Source organism: Vigna unguiculata, chromosome 3 (assembly GCF_004118075.2).
Source record: "Vigna unguiculata cultivar IT97K-499-35 chromosome 3, ASM411807v1, whole genome shotgun sequence".
In the NCBI taxonomy this organism is placed as follows: Eukaryota; Viridiplantae; Streptophyta; class Magnoliopsida; order Fabales; family Fabaceae; genus Vigna; species Vigna unguiculata.
The window spans coordinates 48,466,559-48,484,171 of record NC_040281.1 but is presented as its reverse complement, the minus strand read 5'-3'; the positions used below and the strand labels follow the sequence as shown (position 1 = coordinate 48,484,171).

General features: G+C 33.7%; 1 protein-coding gene across 3 annotated transcripts in view; it reads right to left on the bottom strand.

Annotated features, from left to right (window-relative positions):
* The window catches only part of LOC114178088, a 40,287-nt gene extending 23,314 nt beyond the window's left edge, over positions 1 to 16,973 (bottom strand). For all 3 annotated transcript variants that reach the window (XM_028063788.1, XM_028063789.1, XM_028063790.1), the window contains exons 1-14: positions 16,734 to 16,973; positions 16,547 to 16,643; positions 16,248 to 16,342; positions 15,615 to 16,132; positions 15,321 to 15,537; positions 14,931 to 15,233; positions 13,860 to 14,007; positions 11,429 to 11,566; positions 11,126 to 11,207; positions 7,240 to 7,514; positions 7,018 to 7,131; positions 5,369 to 5,631; positions 4,892 to 5,134; positions 4,655 to 4,810 (exon numbers count right to left, since the gene is read on the bottom strand). In XM_028063788.1, the coding sequence (XP_027919589.1) occupies positions 4,655 to 4,810; positions 4,892 to 5,134; positions 5,369 to 5,631; positions 7,018 to 7,131; positions 7,240 to 7,514; positions 11,126 to 11,207; positions 11,429 to 11,566; positions 13,860 to 14,007; positions 14,931 to 15,233; positions 15,321 to 15,537; positions 15,615 to 16,132; positions 16,248 to 16,342; positions 16,547 to 16,643; positions 16,734 to 16,922 (2,838 nt within the window). In that variant the 5' untranslated portion in view covers positions 16,923 to 16,973. The remainder of the gene's footprint in view (positions 1 to 4,654; positions 4,811 to 4,891; positions 5,135 to 5,368; positions 5,632 to 7,017; positions 7,132 to 7,239; positions 7,515 to 11,125; positions 11,208 to 11,428; positions 11,567 to 13,859; positions 14,008 to 14,930; positions 15,234 to 15,320; positions 15,538 to 15,614; positions 16,133 to 16,247; positions 16,343 to 16,546; positions 16,644 to 16,733) is intronic.
* Positions 16,974 to 17,613: the final 640 nt, after the last annotated feature.

Genomic DNA, 17,613 nt, shown 5'->3' with positions numbered 1-17,613 from the left:
GGTGAAGAATGGCAGCAGAAGAATGACGGTGGAGGCAATGTGGGAGGAGGAAGAAGATAAGTTGAATATTATACTAGTGTTTAATAAATTGAGCCCGACCCATTAAAATTCAAACCTCTGCAATTTCTTACCAAATTCACTTTCATTTTTACCCTATTATATTATTTCACTACGTTACTGCAACCACACAGCAGTAAAATTTATTTACCCTAAAATTTCTTTACTTTCATTTGACCCAAAAGTCCAAAGCACATTATTCATTCACCCCTGCAGTTACTGCCGCCAGCCACCACCCACACCTGCTGTCACCGTCAACCGTCATCAGTTCCCATCGCTGGCCACCACCGCCGTCAATGGCCATTGCCAATTTTTTTTTTCATTTTTTTCTACTTTTCTACTTTCACTATAATTATTTTACAAATAATATACCTATTTTCCAGCAATGATCATGATACTTCAAGAACATTTCATAGAAATGACACTTGTTGGAAACATTGTCATATTTCCGCCATAACCCGTTATAGATTCCGATATAACTTTATGAAAACCTGGTCTTTCCATAATGAAACTAAAAACCAATTTGGACAAGTAATCAAGATTTGTTCTCATACACCTCAACAAAATGGTATAGCAAAAAGAAAGAATAGACACTTAGTTGAAATCACTTGTACCTTATTGCTTGGTGTCAATCTACAAGTCCATAATTAGGGTGACGTCATTTTTGGTGACGATTATCTTATTAATAGAATGTCATCATCTTCTTAGGACAATAAAGTTCCATATTTCATTATGGTTCCAAAAAAACCTTTGTTTTCCATTTCTCCTAAAGTCTTTGGTTATATGTGTTTTGTACATGATGTGTCTCCAGGTTTGAACAAACTTTCAATTCGAGCTATCAAATGTATCTTTTTAAGATATTCACATCTTCAAAATGGGTATTGATGTTATTCCCCTAACACTAAAAAATATTACACATCTAAAAGTGTCACCTTTTTTTAGGAAACTCTTTTGTTCTCTTCCTCCACACAAGATGTTAATTATTTTCATAAAATCTTGGCTATGCCTTTAGTTGATCCCTTTAAGTATCTGATTCCAAACACTTCCAACTTCTCCCAATAATTCAAATCCCTCTCATCATCCCATTTCACCTAGGCCATCACTACAAACACAAATGACTAGTCCAATACCACATGATGAGTCCTCTTCATCAAGTCCCTCATCATCATTTCATACTATGGCTTCTGATAAGAGGATTCTATTTGACCTATTGTGATTCGTAAACGTACTCATTCTACATGTAACCCTCGTCCTATTTACAATTTTCTTAACTATCATCGTTTATTTCCTTTCTATTCTTTTATCTCCTTTGTTTATTATATTACCAATTCTAAAAATAAGAAAAAGGTGTTTAATCATCCTAGACAACGACAAACCATGATTGTTGAAATGCAGGCCTTTGAACATAATGGCATATGGCAGTTAGTTCTTCCATTCATAAGAAAAAAAAAGGCAATTAATTGTCACGGGTCTATTCCATAAAAGTTGGACTAATGGTGAAATTGATCATCTCAACTTGATTGATAGCAAAAGGATATGCTAATATATATGGACTCGACTAAAGTTATACTTTCTCTACAATGGCCAAAATGATTGTTGTCCAACTTTTTCTTACAATGGAAATCATTCAGCACTTGCCTCTTCGTCCATTAGATATTAAGAATGTTTTTCCGCATGCCTATCTTAAGGTAGAGTTCTACATGGACCAACCCCCTAGGTTTGTTACTAACAAGGAGTCTAGCCTAGTTTGTAAACTATATTGCTCTCTCTATGGTTTTAAGCTATCTCCATGTACTTGGTTTGGAAATTTCAACCACATTGTTCAAACCATTAGGCTGAAACGAAGTGAGGATGACCATTATGTATTTTATTGACATACCTCCCCTGGAAAATGTACTTAATAGTGTATGTTGATGATATAATCATTACAAGGAATGATGCTGCTTGAACATCTCAATTAGGGGAACAACTATGCAATCATATAGACCAAGGATCTTGGAAGTCTCAAATACTTTGCAATAGCTCAAAGGAAATAAGCTCTACACATCCTGAAAGAGATACAGATGATTGATTGTAACCCAGTTGATTGTCCTATGGATCCAAAACAGAAATTACTTGCAGAACAAGGAGAAGTTTTTTCTGATCGTGAAAGATATAGAAGACTAGTTGGAAAACTTATCTATCTTACCATTACTAGACCATATTTGACAGTATTAGTTGGTATTGTATGTAAGTTCATGCAAAATCTTTGTATTGATCGTTAGAATGTTGACATCCATTTTCTAAGATACTTTAAGAAGGCTCCAAAATAAGCTCTACTTTTTGAAGACAAAGGGAATACCCATATCCCTTGATATTGTGATGTTTATTGGGCAAGTTCTCCTATGGATCGATGTTCTACAACTGGATATTGTGCTTTCATAAGAGGAAATATTCTCTCTTGGAAAAGCAAGAAATGAAATGTAGTTGTTCAATCCATTGTTGAAACTGAGTATCAGACAATGATGTCTCTCACTTGTGAGCTTGTATGGGTAAAACGAATTTGGATTCTCTACTGGATTTCCTATATTGTTTCTTTGTTGTGCATTCAAAATACACTAATAGTCACTGATTTTGAAATTCTAAAATATATTAAAAAGATTTTTAAAGTAAGAATATAGTGTATTTTTTAATACTTAGCAGAGAACAACACAAAAACCCAGTAGAGAATCTGGACTCGGGTAAAACAATTCCTACAAGAATTAGATTCTTGAGGCTCAACAAATGAAGATGTACTAGGATAACCAAGTTGATCTTTGCATTGTTTCCAATCTAGTATCCCATGATAGGATCATACATATAGAAACCAACTATCATTTTATTCGAGAAAAGTTGTTTTCCAAAGAAATAGAAGTTTGTCAAATCCAATAATCAACTTGCAGATGCCCTAACAAAATCCTTGAGAGGACCTCAAATTCAATTGATTTGTTTCTAGCTTAGCACATACAATTTGTTCACTCCAACTTCAGGAGGAGTGTAGGAACAAGTCATTTTAAATAGACTTTATTGAAAAGTTGCTATGTGTTTTGCGTTGAACCTAGTTTCTAGATGTGACCTTTCTTATTTTTTTCTCTTTCCTCTCATTCATTGTATCTAAGCCTTTAATGTTATTATAAATATGTATGACGAGAATTAAGCTTGCACATTCTTTTTTCTTTTGTCTTTTTCTCAAGTCATAGGAAGTATATATACTAGATTTTGCTTAAGGGAGTTGGCTTATTGAGTTGTAAGGTAGCCAAGACTTACACCCCTTGAGCAAAATATAAAGCTTGATCCATATAAAGCTGAAGTAATGACCAGAAAAAGGTATCAAAGACTAGTTGGAAGACTAATCTATCACTCCCATACTCACCAAGATATTGGATTTGTAGTTTTTGTGGCACGTCAATTCATGTGCTCAATTAAAAGTAAGCACTTTGAAGAGGTAGATAGAATTCTAAGCAACTCCATGAAAGGTTTACTATATGGAAAACTGGGATCATACTGGTGGGATCCAATAAAGATGCAGATTGGGCAGGCAGCAGTGAGATAGAAAGTCTATATTGGGTCACTGTACTTCTATTGGAAGAAATTTAATCACTAGGAGAAGTAAAAAACAAAAAGTGCAGTGACTGAGTAGAGCGGAAGCAGAATATAGATCAATGTCACAAGGGATTGCTAAGTATTGGGGATTAGTAAGTTGCTACAAGAGCTGAAGATTCAAAACTCAGCACCAGTAAGCTTATAATGTCAGGTGGCAGACATTCTCACCAAGTGGTTAGCTAGAAACACTTTCATAACATGATTGACAAGCTGTTCATGTACAACATATTCAGTAAGATTATAATGTCATAATCAGAAAGCAATCTCTATAGTACACAACCCGGTATTACATGATAGAACTATACATGTTAGGTGGCAGACATTATCACTAAGTGGTTAGGTAAGAAACACTTTCATAACATGATTGACAAGCTGTTCAAGAACAACATATTCAATGCCAGCTTCAGGGGAGTGTTGAAAGTATGCACGAATTATCTTTTGTATCTCCATGTATTGTAAAATTCGGTTTTTATTATAAGTAATGAGGTAGAAATAGATTATTTTTGTAATTAGGAAATTATTTTATCTCTTTCTTAACTGAGAATTCACAAATTCATTATTTTCTTTTTCATAGAGATTTCCTATTATGACGCCCAATTTTTTTGCTCCCTTTTTCCTCTACAAGTGGAGCTGTTTTGTATCTTTTATTGAATTAAGTGAAAAGCATAAGCATTACCTTCCAAGTATATGTATAAATCATTTTAGCTTTTACAATGTTGGTTCCTCACAATTTACAGGCTCTATCAGTGAAAATTACTTCGTAAACGAGTACCCAATTTATTCAAGGAATTCCATTAAAGTAAAATGTTGAAGCTAGCTAGAAGGAAAGAAACATCAAAGCCGCTGTGATACCTACAGTTTAGTTTAGATTTAAATTTTAAGTTACAAGGGTACCACCTTCAATGAATAATTATCTAGTATCCAATTCATAATGAAATAAACAGTCAACCATAAAAAAGTTGGAGAATGTACTTACTGCCTGCAACACAACAGTGGTAGCAGAAACTGACAACCTTCGTTGACTAGGGCCTCCAAGTTTTCCTTTCACGGCACCAGGAAGTGCAGTGTCCTCTGTAACAACACCAGACCAGAAAACAGAACAAGATTGTTTGGCAAACGGAACCAGATCATCCTGCATTCCAATAAACATTTAAGAATATAAAAAATAGATGGATAAACACATCATAATATAAAAGGGTATAAAATATGGTACCAATAAATATACAAATTCATCAGAAAGCTTCTCAGAGATGTCATCAATGAAACCCAGATCATCAACTACACCAGCAAAGGCGTTCCCTACATTTGCTCTGGCTTTGGCACTATATTCAACTGCTCTTTCCTTTGCTCTGCGGAGCTCCATAACTAAGCTCAAGACAAGAATCATGAATTTGACTACTATGTACCTTGTATCATGGTTTTGTTTCAAGATATTAGTACCGTTGTGTCGAATAAACTGCAATAACAGTTGCCATTTCCCTGTTAGATTTTAAAACATAAAATTGGTACAGGGATACCCCTGCCACGAGCAGTATCAATGGCAGGTCATAAAACGATCTTATTGCACTCTTATAACAAAACAAATATATAACCCAAGACACTGATGATTTTTTTTTCCTATAAATGATTAATTTCCCCCAAGATTTAATAAACATTGTAGAAATTAAAAAGGACAAAGGCAAAGGCAAACCACTAAAATAGGTTCCAGGAGATGGCCCTGCTCAGTAGAAAGGAAAAGCATTTTTGCCCATCTATTTGCTTCAGACTCCCATGCACTCAAGTCCTCATCATCATAAGTAAGAGAAACATCAAATGGAAGATTATTGCTGACAAACCTCTGTGGGAAGTCATAAAGACTCTTCCACAGCTTTATCTCATTATTACAGCAATTGGCACACCTATCCTTGTAACCACAACCAGAAAGCCATCTTTGCACAGCCACCCTTAACTGACCTGGGGAGGAACGGGAAGAGTAGTCAAAATTTAATGAACTAAAAATCATACATTTTTTTCAAATTCATGAACAAAATATGGTTTGGAAAGACAAGCATGGAGGTTTTTGTTATTGAACATCCAAATGTGATGAAAACTTAATCTTAATTCATATTTTTAGACCATATACTCAGATCATAATTCCAACAAATACTGTAACAAGTAACACTCTTAAGTCCAAACCAACAAATTGTGATGTGTATATAAGAAAGCAAGAACAAAATAAAAAAGGATTTTATTTAGTTTATATCCAATCCTGAAGAAAACGAATGATAGAAACTTTGTTAACAAATTGAACTGTTTATTATTTCCACTCATATGAAATAAAAACCATACAAGATTATTTATAGGCAACCGCTTAGAACAAAAAGCTATTGTCAGTATTAGCTGACATATATATAGATAACAGCTGTAACAGTAAAAGCTAACAACTGTAACCTACTATAAAATATAACTAGCTATTCCCTCTAACAACCCTCCCAAAACTCACTGAGAACAGGAGTACTAAAATGAAACCTGCAATTCAGTGAGCAAAATAGAAAGCCACGTTAGTTCCGTAGATGTTTTAGCAAAACTACTGTACTCAGCCTTTATGCTAGAACAGCGAATAACTTGCTGGCTTGTGGGGCCACCAAGATATTAAATTGGAACTCAGAAAGATGGCTGCTCCTGAAGTAGAATACCTACCATCAATAATAGATGCCCAATAAGCATCACAAAAGGCTTTCAGTAACAAAGTTTGGGCAAGTGTTGCCTCATAATGTTAACAATCACATTTTATCCTTCCATATTTAGGAGATTATATTAAATTGTATAACAGAAACATCCCTGAATCATAGGCATCCAATTATATCCCTGAACCTTAGGAATCTGATTACATTTGTATTGTTAATGTATTTCATATATTAGTCCTCCAATCTTGTATATATGTCTGATGTATTTTTAGCAATAAAAACATTCTATTTCTCCCAAGGGTGCTTCACATATTGTTGGTTATGTTTATATTCAGCCATTGATTATACAACAAGTTATATGTATATGACCCAAAAAAATTAACATGTTTTAAAAAACTATGTTAAATATTTCTTTGCATAAATAGATTTTGTGATTTAATTATTTCATTTAGCTTACAGTTTGGGATAAGATTTAATTCACTCACTTCAGAAAATAGATCTTGCTATTCAAAATTCAAATCTTGCTTTGAAAACAATGATGATAGTATTTGATTTCTCATTAAGCAAACAACTGAAGGGAAAATGGAGTGTTTGGTATTTTCTTTCCTCAGCTTTCAAATACTTTCATGACTACAGAGTGTAGAAAGCCATTGACATAATATATTTCTCTTACCACCATAATCCGTAAATTCCTTTGGCAATGCTGAAATGAAAAGCAAAAGAATTTCAAGTGGAATATCAAATGCGCACACCACACAAACAGCAGCCTCCAGAATTTTGCCACAAACTGTAAACATCATCAAGACATAAGTTGACCTACATTGTGCCCCCTAAAATTTATGGTTACCAAATGAATAATATAAATCACATAATTCAAGCAAAGTAAATTAAAAACCTTGAAGACGGTAACTGGGATTGAAATGTTGTTTGCTGCTCTCAACAACATATCTAAAGATATCCAGTAATTCTTTTTTACCGTATTGATTTTCTATTTCAGAAACAAACTCAACAGAAAATGTTCCTTTAAATGATTCTGTGCTGACATGATTAAGTATTCCAATGCCAGAAGCAACTGAAGCAATGCAGTCAGCAAGGCCCATAAGTCCAGCTCGTCCAAAAGATTGATGTTTAGCAGTAGAAGCCAAATTGTACAAAAATTCAATACGTTTCCTGCAATAAACTTTTAGATAATAAGAAAAGTAAAGCCAAAGCATTGCATTGCATCACATATTTACATTAACAAAGAGGTAAGTAATAGCAGTATGGATAAAAGTAACCACTAAACTATAGACAGACAAGCAATCGTGTATGCATGTCATCATCTATACAAGATGAATTTGTGAAGGTATGGAGAAAAGAAAGAAAAAAAGAATCATCAAAGTCCTCCTAAAGCATATCAAATGTAAAAACCAGCAAAAAATAAGGACAATGCAGAGTTTTAATACAAAATCATCAACTGCTAGATTAGGGCTCTTGCAACCATACTATGACTTTGAAAAAATTTTGATTGTTATTGTAGTGTTGTACAGCTTTCACAAAACTGCTTTTTGGGTGTATGTACCTAACCAAAGGGTTGAGTGTCATACAATATAACTTTTCTTTGTAAAGCACTCTTCTCGTTTTCATATTTATATATATATATATATATATATATATATATATATATATGCATGTGTGCATATACATCAGTTGAGCATGTAACTCACTAATTTTTATCACATCTAAAACCAAGTTGGTATAAAGACCCCTTTTACCAATCAGACAAGACTCGTAGTCGCATGATAAAAAGCTTCACAACACGTTGTCTTCCTGATGTCATAATCACACAAACCACCACCATTCATCTTGTCAACATCTTGTGGACGTGTTTCTGCTTTCTCTTCCTAGTTTGATAAGTTAGATAGTTGGTCAAGGCTCTCTGCACATAGCTTAGGGTTTTCTTCCCTCTCTCCTCAAATCTAGTTGTGGGTCTATCTCTGGAATGACATTGACTATTTCTGCTCCTTCCTTTTCTACTATTACCATAGCAAAAACTCAACTAGAATAACTACTTATCTTGGTCCGCCTTTGTGAAGTTATGATTTCTTGGTCAAGGATAACATGACCATTGGAAAGGAAGTTGTTGTCCAAGGAACTCTGTATTGGATTTATCAACTCCAACGACCAACCTCCAGACATTCACACCAAGTCCTTGATAAGACCTAGAATTTAATTTATATGTTCTAAGCTTTGTGCATATAATTTATATGCTCCAACTTGAGGGAGAATGTTAAAAATATGATATCTATTGTATTGTACAGCTTTCATAGGGTTATTTTTTAGTGTATGTACCTAGCCTAAGGGTTGACTGTTATAGAATAGAACGTTTCCTCATAATGTACTCTTCCCTATTTCTTATATATATCAGTGACCATGTAAATAGCAGATTTTTACCTCATCCAAATTCAAGTATGTCTGTTCTAACTTTTTATATTGAAAAGGCTTTTGAGAATTAGAATCACAACACTTTCATATCTATATAGATGAAAGCACACTTTTTTTTTATTTTTCTATCGTTTTCATTGTTCCTGTTTGCTCTATAATTATTTTAATTACAATTCCTACTTGTTCAATTACACTGCAATCTGAAAATTTCCCATTTGTTCTCATCTCAACAATTCACATTCTATCAAATCAATATGATTTTGAACAAATTGGAACTAAATTCTAAACCTTTTAACAGCACAAACCTAGAATTTGTAATGCTAAACTAATTCCAATGCTAGCACAATTAGAATTGAAATTTTTGAAACCACAATCGTCAAAACACTACAATGTTTTCATATTTTATTCATAAATATGTATACACACGCATCAGCTCAATATATTCTATTCGGTACCTTTACATGTATGATAAAGCAACCCCCTAAAACACCCATGTCCTGTGCATGTAAAGTAAGGAACTTGGGTCAAATACTATGACTTTGCACTCAACCAAAATGCAACAGAATTCAGTAACAATATTTTCACTTACAAAACCTTAAAATAGAAAGACTATTCCACTTAGTTAGGCAAGCAGTGTGCATTCATCTTATCATCATAGGGATTAGGTCAATATGATTACAAAAGCATAGCATTCACAAACAACTATAGACCTAAAATCCAAATAATTTTTTTCCCAAACAAATATAGCCCTAGATTAAAATAAATAAAGGACACATACACATAATCAAAGTCCTAATGCATCTCCTTAAAATTATGCTGAAGTGAATACCATAACAGAACTGTAATACTTGAGCTGCGTTCCCCCAATCAAAATATGCAAGGGAGGTTTCATAATTTAAAAGCAATTGAAAAGGCAATGATTACAATAGAACTAAGGTATAACCCAAAGCAATCAGTACAAACACGAGGATATCCAAAATCATTATTTCAGTCAATTCAAACAATCAAAATGCAACAAACCAAAAGAAGTACATGTATTGGCATTGATGTTATACTCAAATATAAAGTAAAGAACATAAGGTACTAAAAAAAGGACCGGAAAATTGGTGGAAGGCAAGATTTTTGTTATCACCTAGCAGACTTGTACTAAGGAGGAACAACAGGAACTGGAAGCCAAGTCTATTTGGTAAAAAGTTACGTGTCACTTATCTAATTAGAAATAAAAGAAGGGAGATGAGGATTTAGTCAGAACATCAATTGTTAGAGCGATGAAACTAGGCCAAAGTCCAGGTCTCTCTAACACCTGCAATAGCAAGGCTACTTATCTATGAGCATATCCTATTGATACAAACCAAGAGATAGATTTTTCTGACATGAAAACATTATTTTTCTTTCAGTATTCTGATGCGCTTTCCACTGATATCTTCCATAATAAGGGGAGAAAATAAAACTTCAAACAAACAAAGCTATTAATACAGTAAGATTTTGTAATCCCTCTCTGCATGACAATAAGAAGAGCTCCTTAGTAAAGGAAGCAAGGTTACAAGGACAAACACATCATGTAAAATGATCAACTGCAATTAATAAATATTTACACCTAAGTGTATATATATTCAATGATGATGGGTCATATTCTCTGCTTCTTCCAAAACTACATCATCAATGAGAACTTTTAATTCAAATGGATAATACATGTTGACTCTTTTTCACCTATTCCAGACCTCCAGTATTATTCCTCAAATACTCTTTTACATAAAGAACAGCTAAAACAAAACCATTCACGTCCAGTCAACTCATACAAACATAATGTGTAGCTCTTAGAGAGATGGATACCTGTCATATAAAATAAATTAAAACTGATAGTTTACAAGCATGGAGTACAATTTATGAGTTGTTTTAGAGACTGCAGGATATATCCACCTAACCTGGAAGTCTCTTTGCTGATTGGCATGAAGGTCTGGGGTGTAAAGAGTATAAAATAAGCTGCTTTGATTCTGCAACTTTAGCAGGAATCAGTATATTCAAGTGGAGCATAACTAAACTTTTCCATAAATTGCTTCAACTTCTCCAACTATGGAACAGGGTTTTTTTCTAAGATTCCTGAAAATTTCTACTCAAGAAATTTACAGGATTCTCAAGTTTGAACCAAAGCAATTACATTGTTCTATTGAACCCACGTTTTTTTTTTCTCTCTAACCTGCCTCAGGCCAGCTATAAGCAACCTTTTTTCAGTGCTAAAGTTTCGTAGTAAAAACAAAAGGATTCCAAATTCTCGTAATTTTTAAAACATTTCTTTCATATGAATCATTTCACACCCAGACACACATACAGTCCACTTACACAATTTCTAAGCATACCTTGGAGCTAGAAAACTAACATAATGGCGGAGAAATTTGGCTGCACCTTCAATCACCCTTGACATATAAACTCCTTTTACACCTAAAAAATCCAAAGCCAAACAAGCAGAATATAATATTTCGATAAAGATTATGGGGACTCACTTTATCAAGCAACAAATGGAACACGGATTTGAATAAAGTAATTATTTTAAGAGAAATTAAATAGTTGCCTAAGTAGTTCAAAAAGAAAAAGCTTAACATAGATTCAAAAAAGAATAAAAAGGAACCATTTGAAAAGGTCCCAAGGAGTAAAGCACTAACCAAACTCTTTGTGGTGTATTGGGTCATTTAGCCCTTGCATAAATGGACCAAGAACAAAATTTTCAGGCACTGATTTTATGTATTTCCCATAATTCTCCCAATTGATGTCAAGAAAAGACTGCATGATCAGGCACCTCACTGCATTTATTAAAAAACAACATAAAATAAAAAATGGTAATCAAAAAAGAATAACTAATTTAATACATAAAACAGTATAGAATTAGCTAGTGAGAGTTGTATCCTGACTTTAATGTCGTATTAATTGTCAGAATCCCTTAATTTATGTTGCAATCAATATTTCCTTGTACAGTTTTAATAACATAATTAGGAGATTTAGCTACATTTATAATTAGGAGGATAATTACAAGGATTAATGGGCTGACAGTATAATTTATACTTATTGCACGGGATCATTGAACGTGAATTGTAGGGATGTTCAATTTACGTGCAATTTCTCCTCAATGAATAATATCATCAACAGTTCTGATGACATGGTATTAGCACAACCCATCATTGCAACCTGCATTGCAGCAAAACCACACCCCCTTTCTTTCTTTTGTTGTATTCATTTGTGCATCCTGCATTGCTGCAACACCACAACCCATCCTTTCTTCCATGTATTCCTTCCGGGTCCTCATTGTCATACTTCAAACCTCAAAAATGTATGATACTCAAAAAACTCAACCCACAAAAGTTCAGCACAGAGGAGATTTTAAATTAAGGGGGCTGCTAGACATTAACAAAACCTACAGACTCAGGTAATTGCACCTTAACATTCGCAGGTAATATTCATTACGCCTGTGCACTTAATGGATTAAATTCCTCTAAAGAAAGTGTATGGGTAGTTGGTTGGAGCCAAACACCAAACGACTCAATCATGTACTGGGTTTATATCTCATAGACCCTGTCCAAGCAACAAAAGAATTTCACTTGCAGATGGAACTTTCATTACAGTTGCTGGAAAAGAAGATATTATGATAAACCCAAACTAATTTCTGATTATGAATGACGTTTTGCATGTGACCAAATTATCTGCCAAATTGATTTCTTGTCACAAGCTTACAACAGATTTACACTATTTGGTGCTTTTTAATCCTACAACCTACCAATTCCGGGATCAGGGAATGAAGAAGGCGATTGGACTTCCTAAGGAACACAATGGACTCTACCTTCTAGTGGACCCAAATAGGATGCACAGTACTAAGAGTCAAATTCCTTTGTCTTTGATATAAGAAAAAACTCTCTCCAATATAGAAAAAATCCAGTTATACCACTTTCATTTAGGTTATCCATCATTCAGTACCCTAGAAATTATGTTTCCTAATTTATTCCAAAAAGTTTATAAACAAATACTTCTTGTGATACTTTTGAATTTGCAAAGCACGGGCTTGTTGACTTTCCCTCTAGAAATTAAAAAATGATTGTTCTCTTTGCATTAATACAAAGTAACGCATGAGGACCCTCTAGAATTCCCAACTTATATGGGCTCATTGGTTTGTCATATTCATTGATGACTGCACTTGAGTGTCATGGGTATTTCTCTTGAAACAAAAAAGTGAAGTGAGCCAAGTTTTCAAAACTTCATCCAAATGATTAAAACCAATTTGAGACAGGCATTAAAAGAATTTGTTCAACTAATGTCGAAGACTTTTTCAACAAAACATTGTCCTCCATCTCCAATTAACAAGGGATAATTCATGAATCTTGTTGTGTGAACACCCACAACAAAAATGAGGTTGGCAGAAAAAAAAAATTAGGCATCTTATAAATAACGTGAGCCTCTCTTCTCAAAAAGAATCTTCCGAAACAGTATTGGAGAGAAGTTGTCCTTCCGGTACATATTTGGTCAATCGTCTATCATCTAAAACACTATACAATAATAGTCTCATTCAACTACCCTCCAAATTTTTATTGGACTTTAGGACAACAAATCATCTTGTACCTTAAGTTTATGGTTGCTTATCATTTTTCCATGTTCATTCTAATCATAAGGGTAAACTTGATCCTCAGGCTATTAAATGCATATTTGTGAGTGACAAACCTACCTAAAAGGGATACAAATTTAACAACCTCCAACAAAACGATTCCTTGTATCTCATGATGTCACCCTTGATGAAAATACACAATGCTTTCAACCTAAACTCAAAGGTAAAGCTCATGCTAATTCATTCTTAACAAGAAAACCTCATTCTCCCAAAATTAAGTCCCATTAATACTCCACCATCTATTGAGTCTAATGCTTCACCATTTACTAAGTCTAGTCTTCTTCCTTCTTCTATTCATTCTCCTTGTGTCAAGCCCAAAGATAAACGGAGAACAAACTCATACCGTTATCCATCCACTAAGAGTATACTCACAAAGTTTTCTAATAGTAATAAAATTAAAAATATAAGTTTATTCAACACTAGAACATAATCATGAACACACTAACCTTGAGGATTGTCATGATGAAGGCCTCGTTCCCATAAAATAGATAGCCAATCAAAAGGCTCGCCATACGTCTCAAATTGATGTTGAATTTTACTGAAATTGCTTCCAACATTGAGGTATGATCCCGAGAACTGAAGCAACAAAGACACCTGTATGAAACAATTAATTTAGCATATCATCCATTGATTGTACAAGCACTATAATCCGAAACCAAAATATCAGTGATATGCACTAAGCGAACCATTTGGTCAAAAAGGTGTGCGACAAAGTATACATTTGGAAACAGACCAAATAAAAATGTGTGCTAAGATTGTTTGATGAACATAATGCCTTGCAAACAACAATGTCCTCACAGATTTCTATTCCAAACTATACTAAATTCACTTTAACTACCAAGGGTTTTTGGGCCTCCACAACCATATAAAAAGAATTGTTAATAAATTAATGTACAAAACATGACTCTGAGGAACAAATGCATGACATGCATATTGTATATCAATAACCAAAAAAAATGGAACCCAACTTTTGCATGTTCACCTCTATTTTTTAATACTAAGAAAACTTTTGCAAGTATTATGCAAAAATGGCAAACAACAAATCTAGTAAGGATGCATTACAGCTTGTCTATTTATTCCTCTCATTCATTTCCGATTATCCAAATTATTCCAAAACATCAAAGCATTACGCCCTCCCACGCACACAATCTTCATCAATCCAAAACCACACATTTATAGTAGGATGTTGATATTTGATAGAATAAAAATAATGTAACACATTATATCGTTAAGATTGAATTTTAAAATATCATCTAATGTAGTATATTGGATGATCTCTTTCATATTTCACCATACATCATGATTCATTTTGATATTCAATTAAGATTAGAAGTTGTGTATTAGTATAAACAGAAGTGAACTGTGTTATAAGCTATAAGAAATTGTTTCACACCAGATATCAATATTCTGTTGTTTCATATTAATTTGTTCTCTCATTCACCCCATCTCTACCCTAATCTATATAATTTCAATAAAGATAAACATGATAAAAAAAAAATGAACACATGATTAAACACCTGATGATTCCAGGCTGCTTCAACTAAATGAGTACCATATTCTTCGAGCATTTCATACAAAAGCACAAATGCGTCCCAATACTGCTTGTTGTTAATAATCAGGTCATCTATCATCAAAAGGTTACCAACACCAAGTGACGTGGCTTCCTTGTAAGCCCATTTTTCCCTCTTTGTCACACCATGATGCTTTTCATTTGTATTCTTTTTTGAAATGCTAGGCACGGAATTGGTTCCTCCTTGTATATTGAGAGCCATCTTCAATACATGTAAGCTCTGTTTCCTCACTATACTCTCTTTGTCAACCTGATCAGATTTAGTTTCATTCCTAAGTAAGCAAACAATGACAAGTTAAGTAAACACACAGAAAATCATGAAACAGTGCTTGAGTACCAGCCCTATTTTTATTTCCTTCCAGAACTCTTTTTCTGCTCTTATGTCAAATTCTTCAGTTATAACGACTGTATCATGGTCATCATGTTCACATTCTTCTATGGACCAGGAAAAAGAGAAATACAATGATAGAATATTATATGCCTCTCTTCTCTCTAAAGGTCCAATTGAAAACAGTGTTTTGCAGCAGCTCCATATTTTGATGAAGAAATAGTCCCTGAAAACCAATAATATCAATATACAAGATACATATATAAACATATGAGAAATGCATACAAATCAGATGAACATTACCGAGAAAACTCATGTCTCTGCCCACGAATTGAGATTTCAAATGAGTAAATGGCAGGTAATGCTTTAACAATGATAGGAAGAAGCAGGCCTACTGCACAAGACCTGTGCTCGGGACTATGTAAAAGCATCCGTTCAATCAAATTGCAAAGTTCCCAAATCAAAACTTTAATAAATTTATCCGCAATGCACCCTTTTCTTTCCACTGATTTAGAGATTGTATCTGTTAGCATATACTGAAGGGCAGCTTCCAGAATTACAGACAGAACATTGCATGATGTTGACAATTCAAAACTATTTGACCGAGACAGCAACAGCTCCTTGTCCATCGGTGGATCAATCATGACATCATTCAAGTGTTGGTGACATGAATCGGTACTCCATTCATAAAAGTCCAAATCATCATTATGAAGCATACCCATGGAAAGACCAACAGATTTTAAGAAAATTGGCACCAAATTTTCTTCAAGAATTTCCCACGTGCAAGTTTCAATAACTACACCGATTAACGATTCTGTGATCTGTCATCAAAATAATGCACACATCCAACAACGATAGAGGTAAAACAAAATTAGTTAAAAGTTCTCCAATGATTACCAATAAAACAAAATTGTTTGCCTACTTCTCTAATAATACCTGATTAAGTAAATCATGCTGCAAGGGTCTTAAAACCTTAGCTAAAGGAAGAAAACATCTCTGCACAAACAATCCTACAGCTTCACAACCAGTCCCTGTAAAGAAATATATTAGATAGAAGAATATGAAGGGTAATGTGACAGCCGCAAATGCTTCATTCAGTACAGCATCCTACTTACGACTTACAGACCAAAAACAGAGTAAAAGCCATACAAAATTTGAAAACATAATCTGAACGTTCGAGGTAAAAAGAATAAACAAAAGAAGGCATTAGACAAAATGGTTAATTGATAACTCACCTGTTTTCTTCATGAGATGGCAAAACGCGCCTACCAGCGACACAAGATAGGGGCGTTTATCAGCGTCCAGATCATCATCACCTTCGTTGATAACATCCTGTTAAAAATCATCAAATAAAACAAAAATGTGAACAACAAAATAAGTGAGAGAAATGGAGGTTAAATAAAGGAGAAGAATTAGTGGTACCTTAAGAGTTCGAGGGAAATCATTGAGAAGGGAAGCGAAGAGTGACAGGGGAGACAACCCAGTAGACACCAGAATGCAATCCAGCATTGGAGGAACCGCAGGCGGAGGCACCTGATAGAAGCTTTTTGATAGGGAAGCAACCACAGAAGCCATGGAACCTGTCTCTGCTTCTGCTTCTGCTTCAGACATTGTAACACTCTTCTTGAATGGGATGGGCGGTAAAACCCTAATTATCTGTTGCTAAACCCTAAAAACGTCATGGTTTGCAATTTTTGGCGCCCTGACAGTTCATTAAATTAAATTAAATTAAATTAAATTAAAAGGAGTAAAGCAATAAACATTTAGTAAAAGGTGAAATATATGAGTAATAAGCATATTAGTAAGAAATGACTCCTAAATATTTATTTCATTGGTAGGTTAGTCTTTTTCTCTCTTTTTAAGGAATTTTGCTAAATTATATATTAAACATTAAGTTGGCATATTTGTTATCTGTCAACTAAATTAAAAGGTCCTTCAATAAATATGAAACTAGTAAATTAATATTGTTGTCATGTCATTGGATGTGTGAGAAGTGAACATGCATATATGATTAGTGATGTTAATATATATAGAGAGAGAATGTGTTCGATAAAATTTGTAAACTAACTACTAACTTATAAATTAGTGTGATCAATATACAAATATTTGATGAATACTTTAAAGTCGTTCATTTTAGAAATTTCAAGTTTATAAACTATAAATTACTTCATTAAAGTTATTTTTTGTAATGTATGTAATTTTTCAATGTATATTAATATATTTTATTTATTTTTAATACTATTATTTATTTCAGTATTATATAAATAATTAATTATTATATTATTTTACTGTTTATTAACTT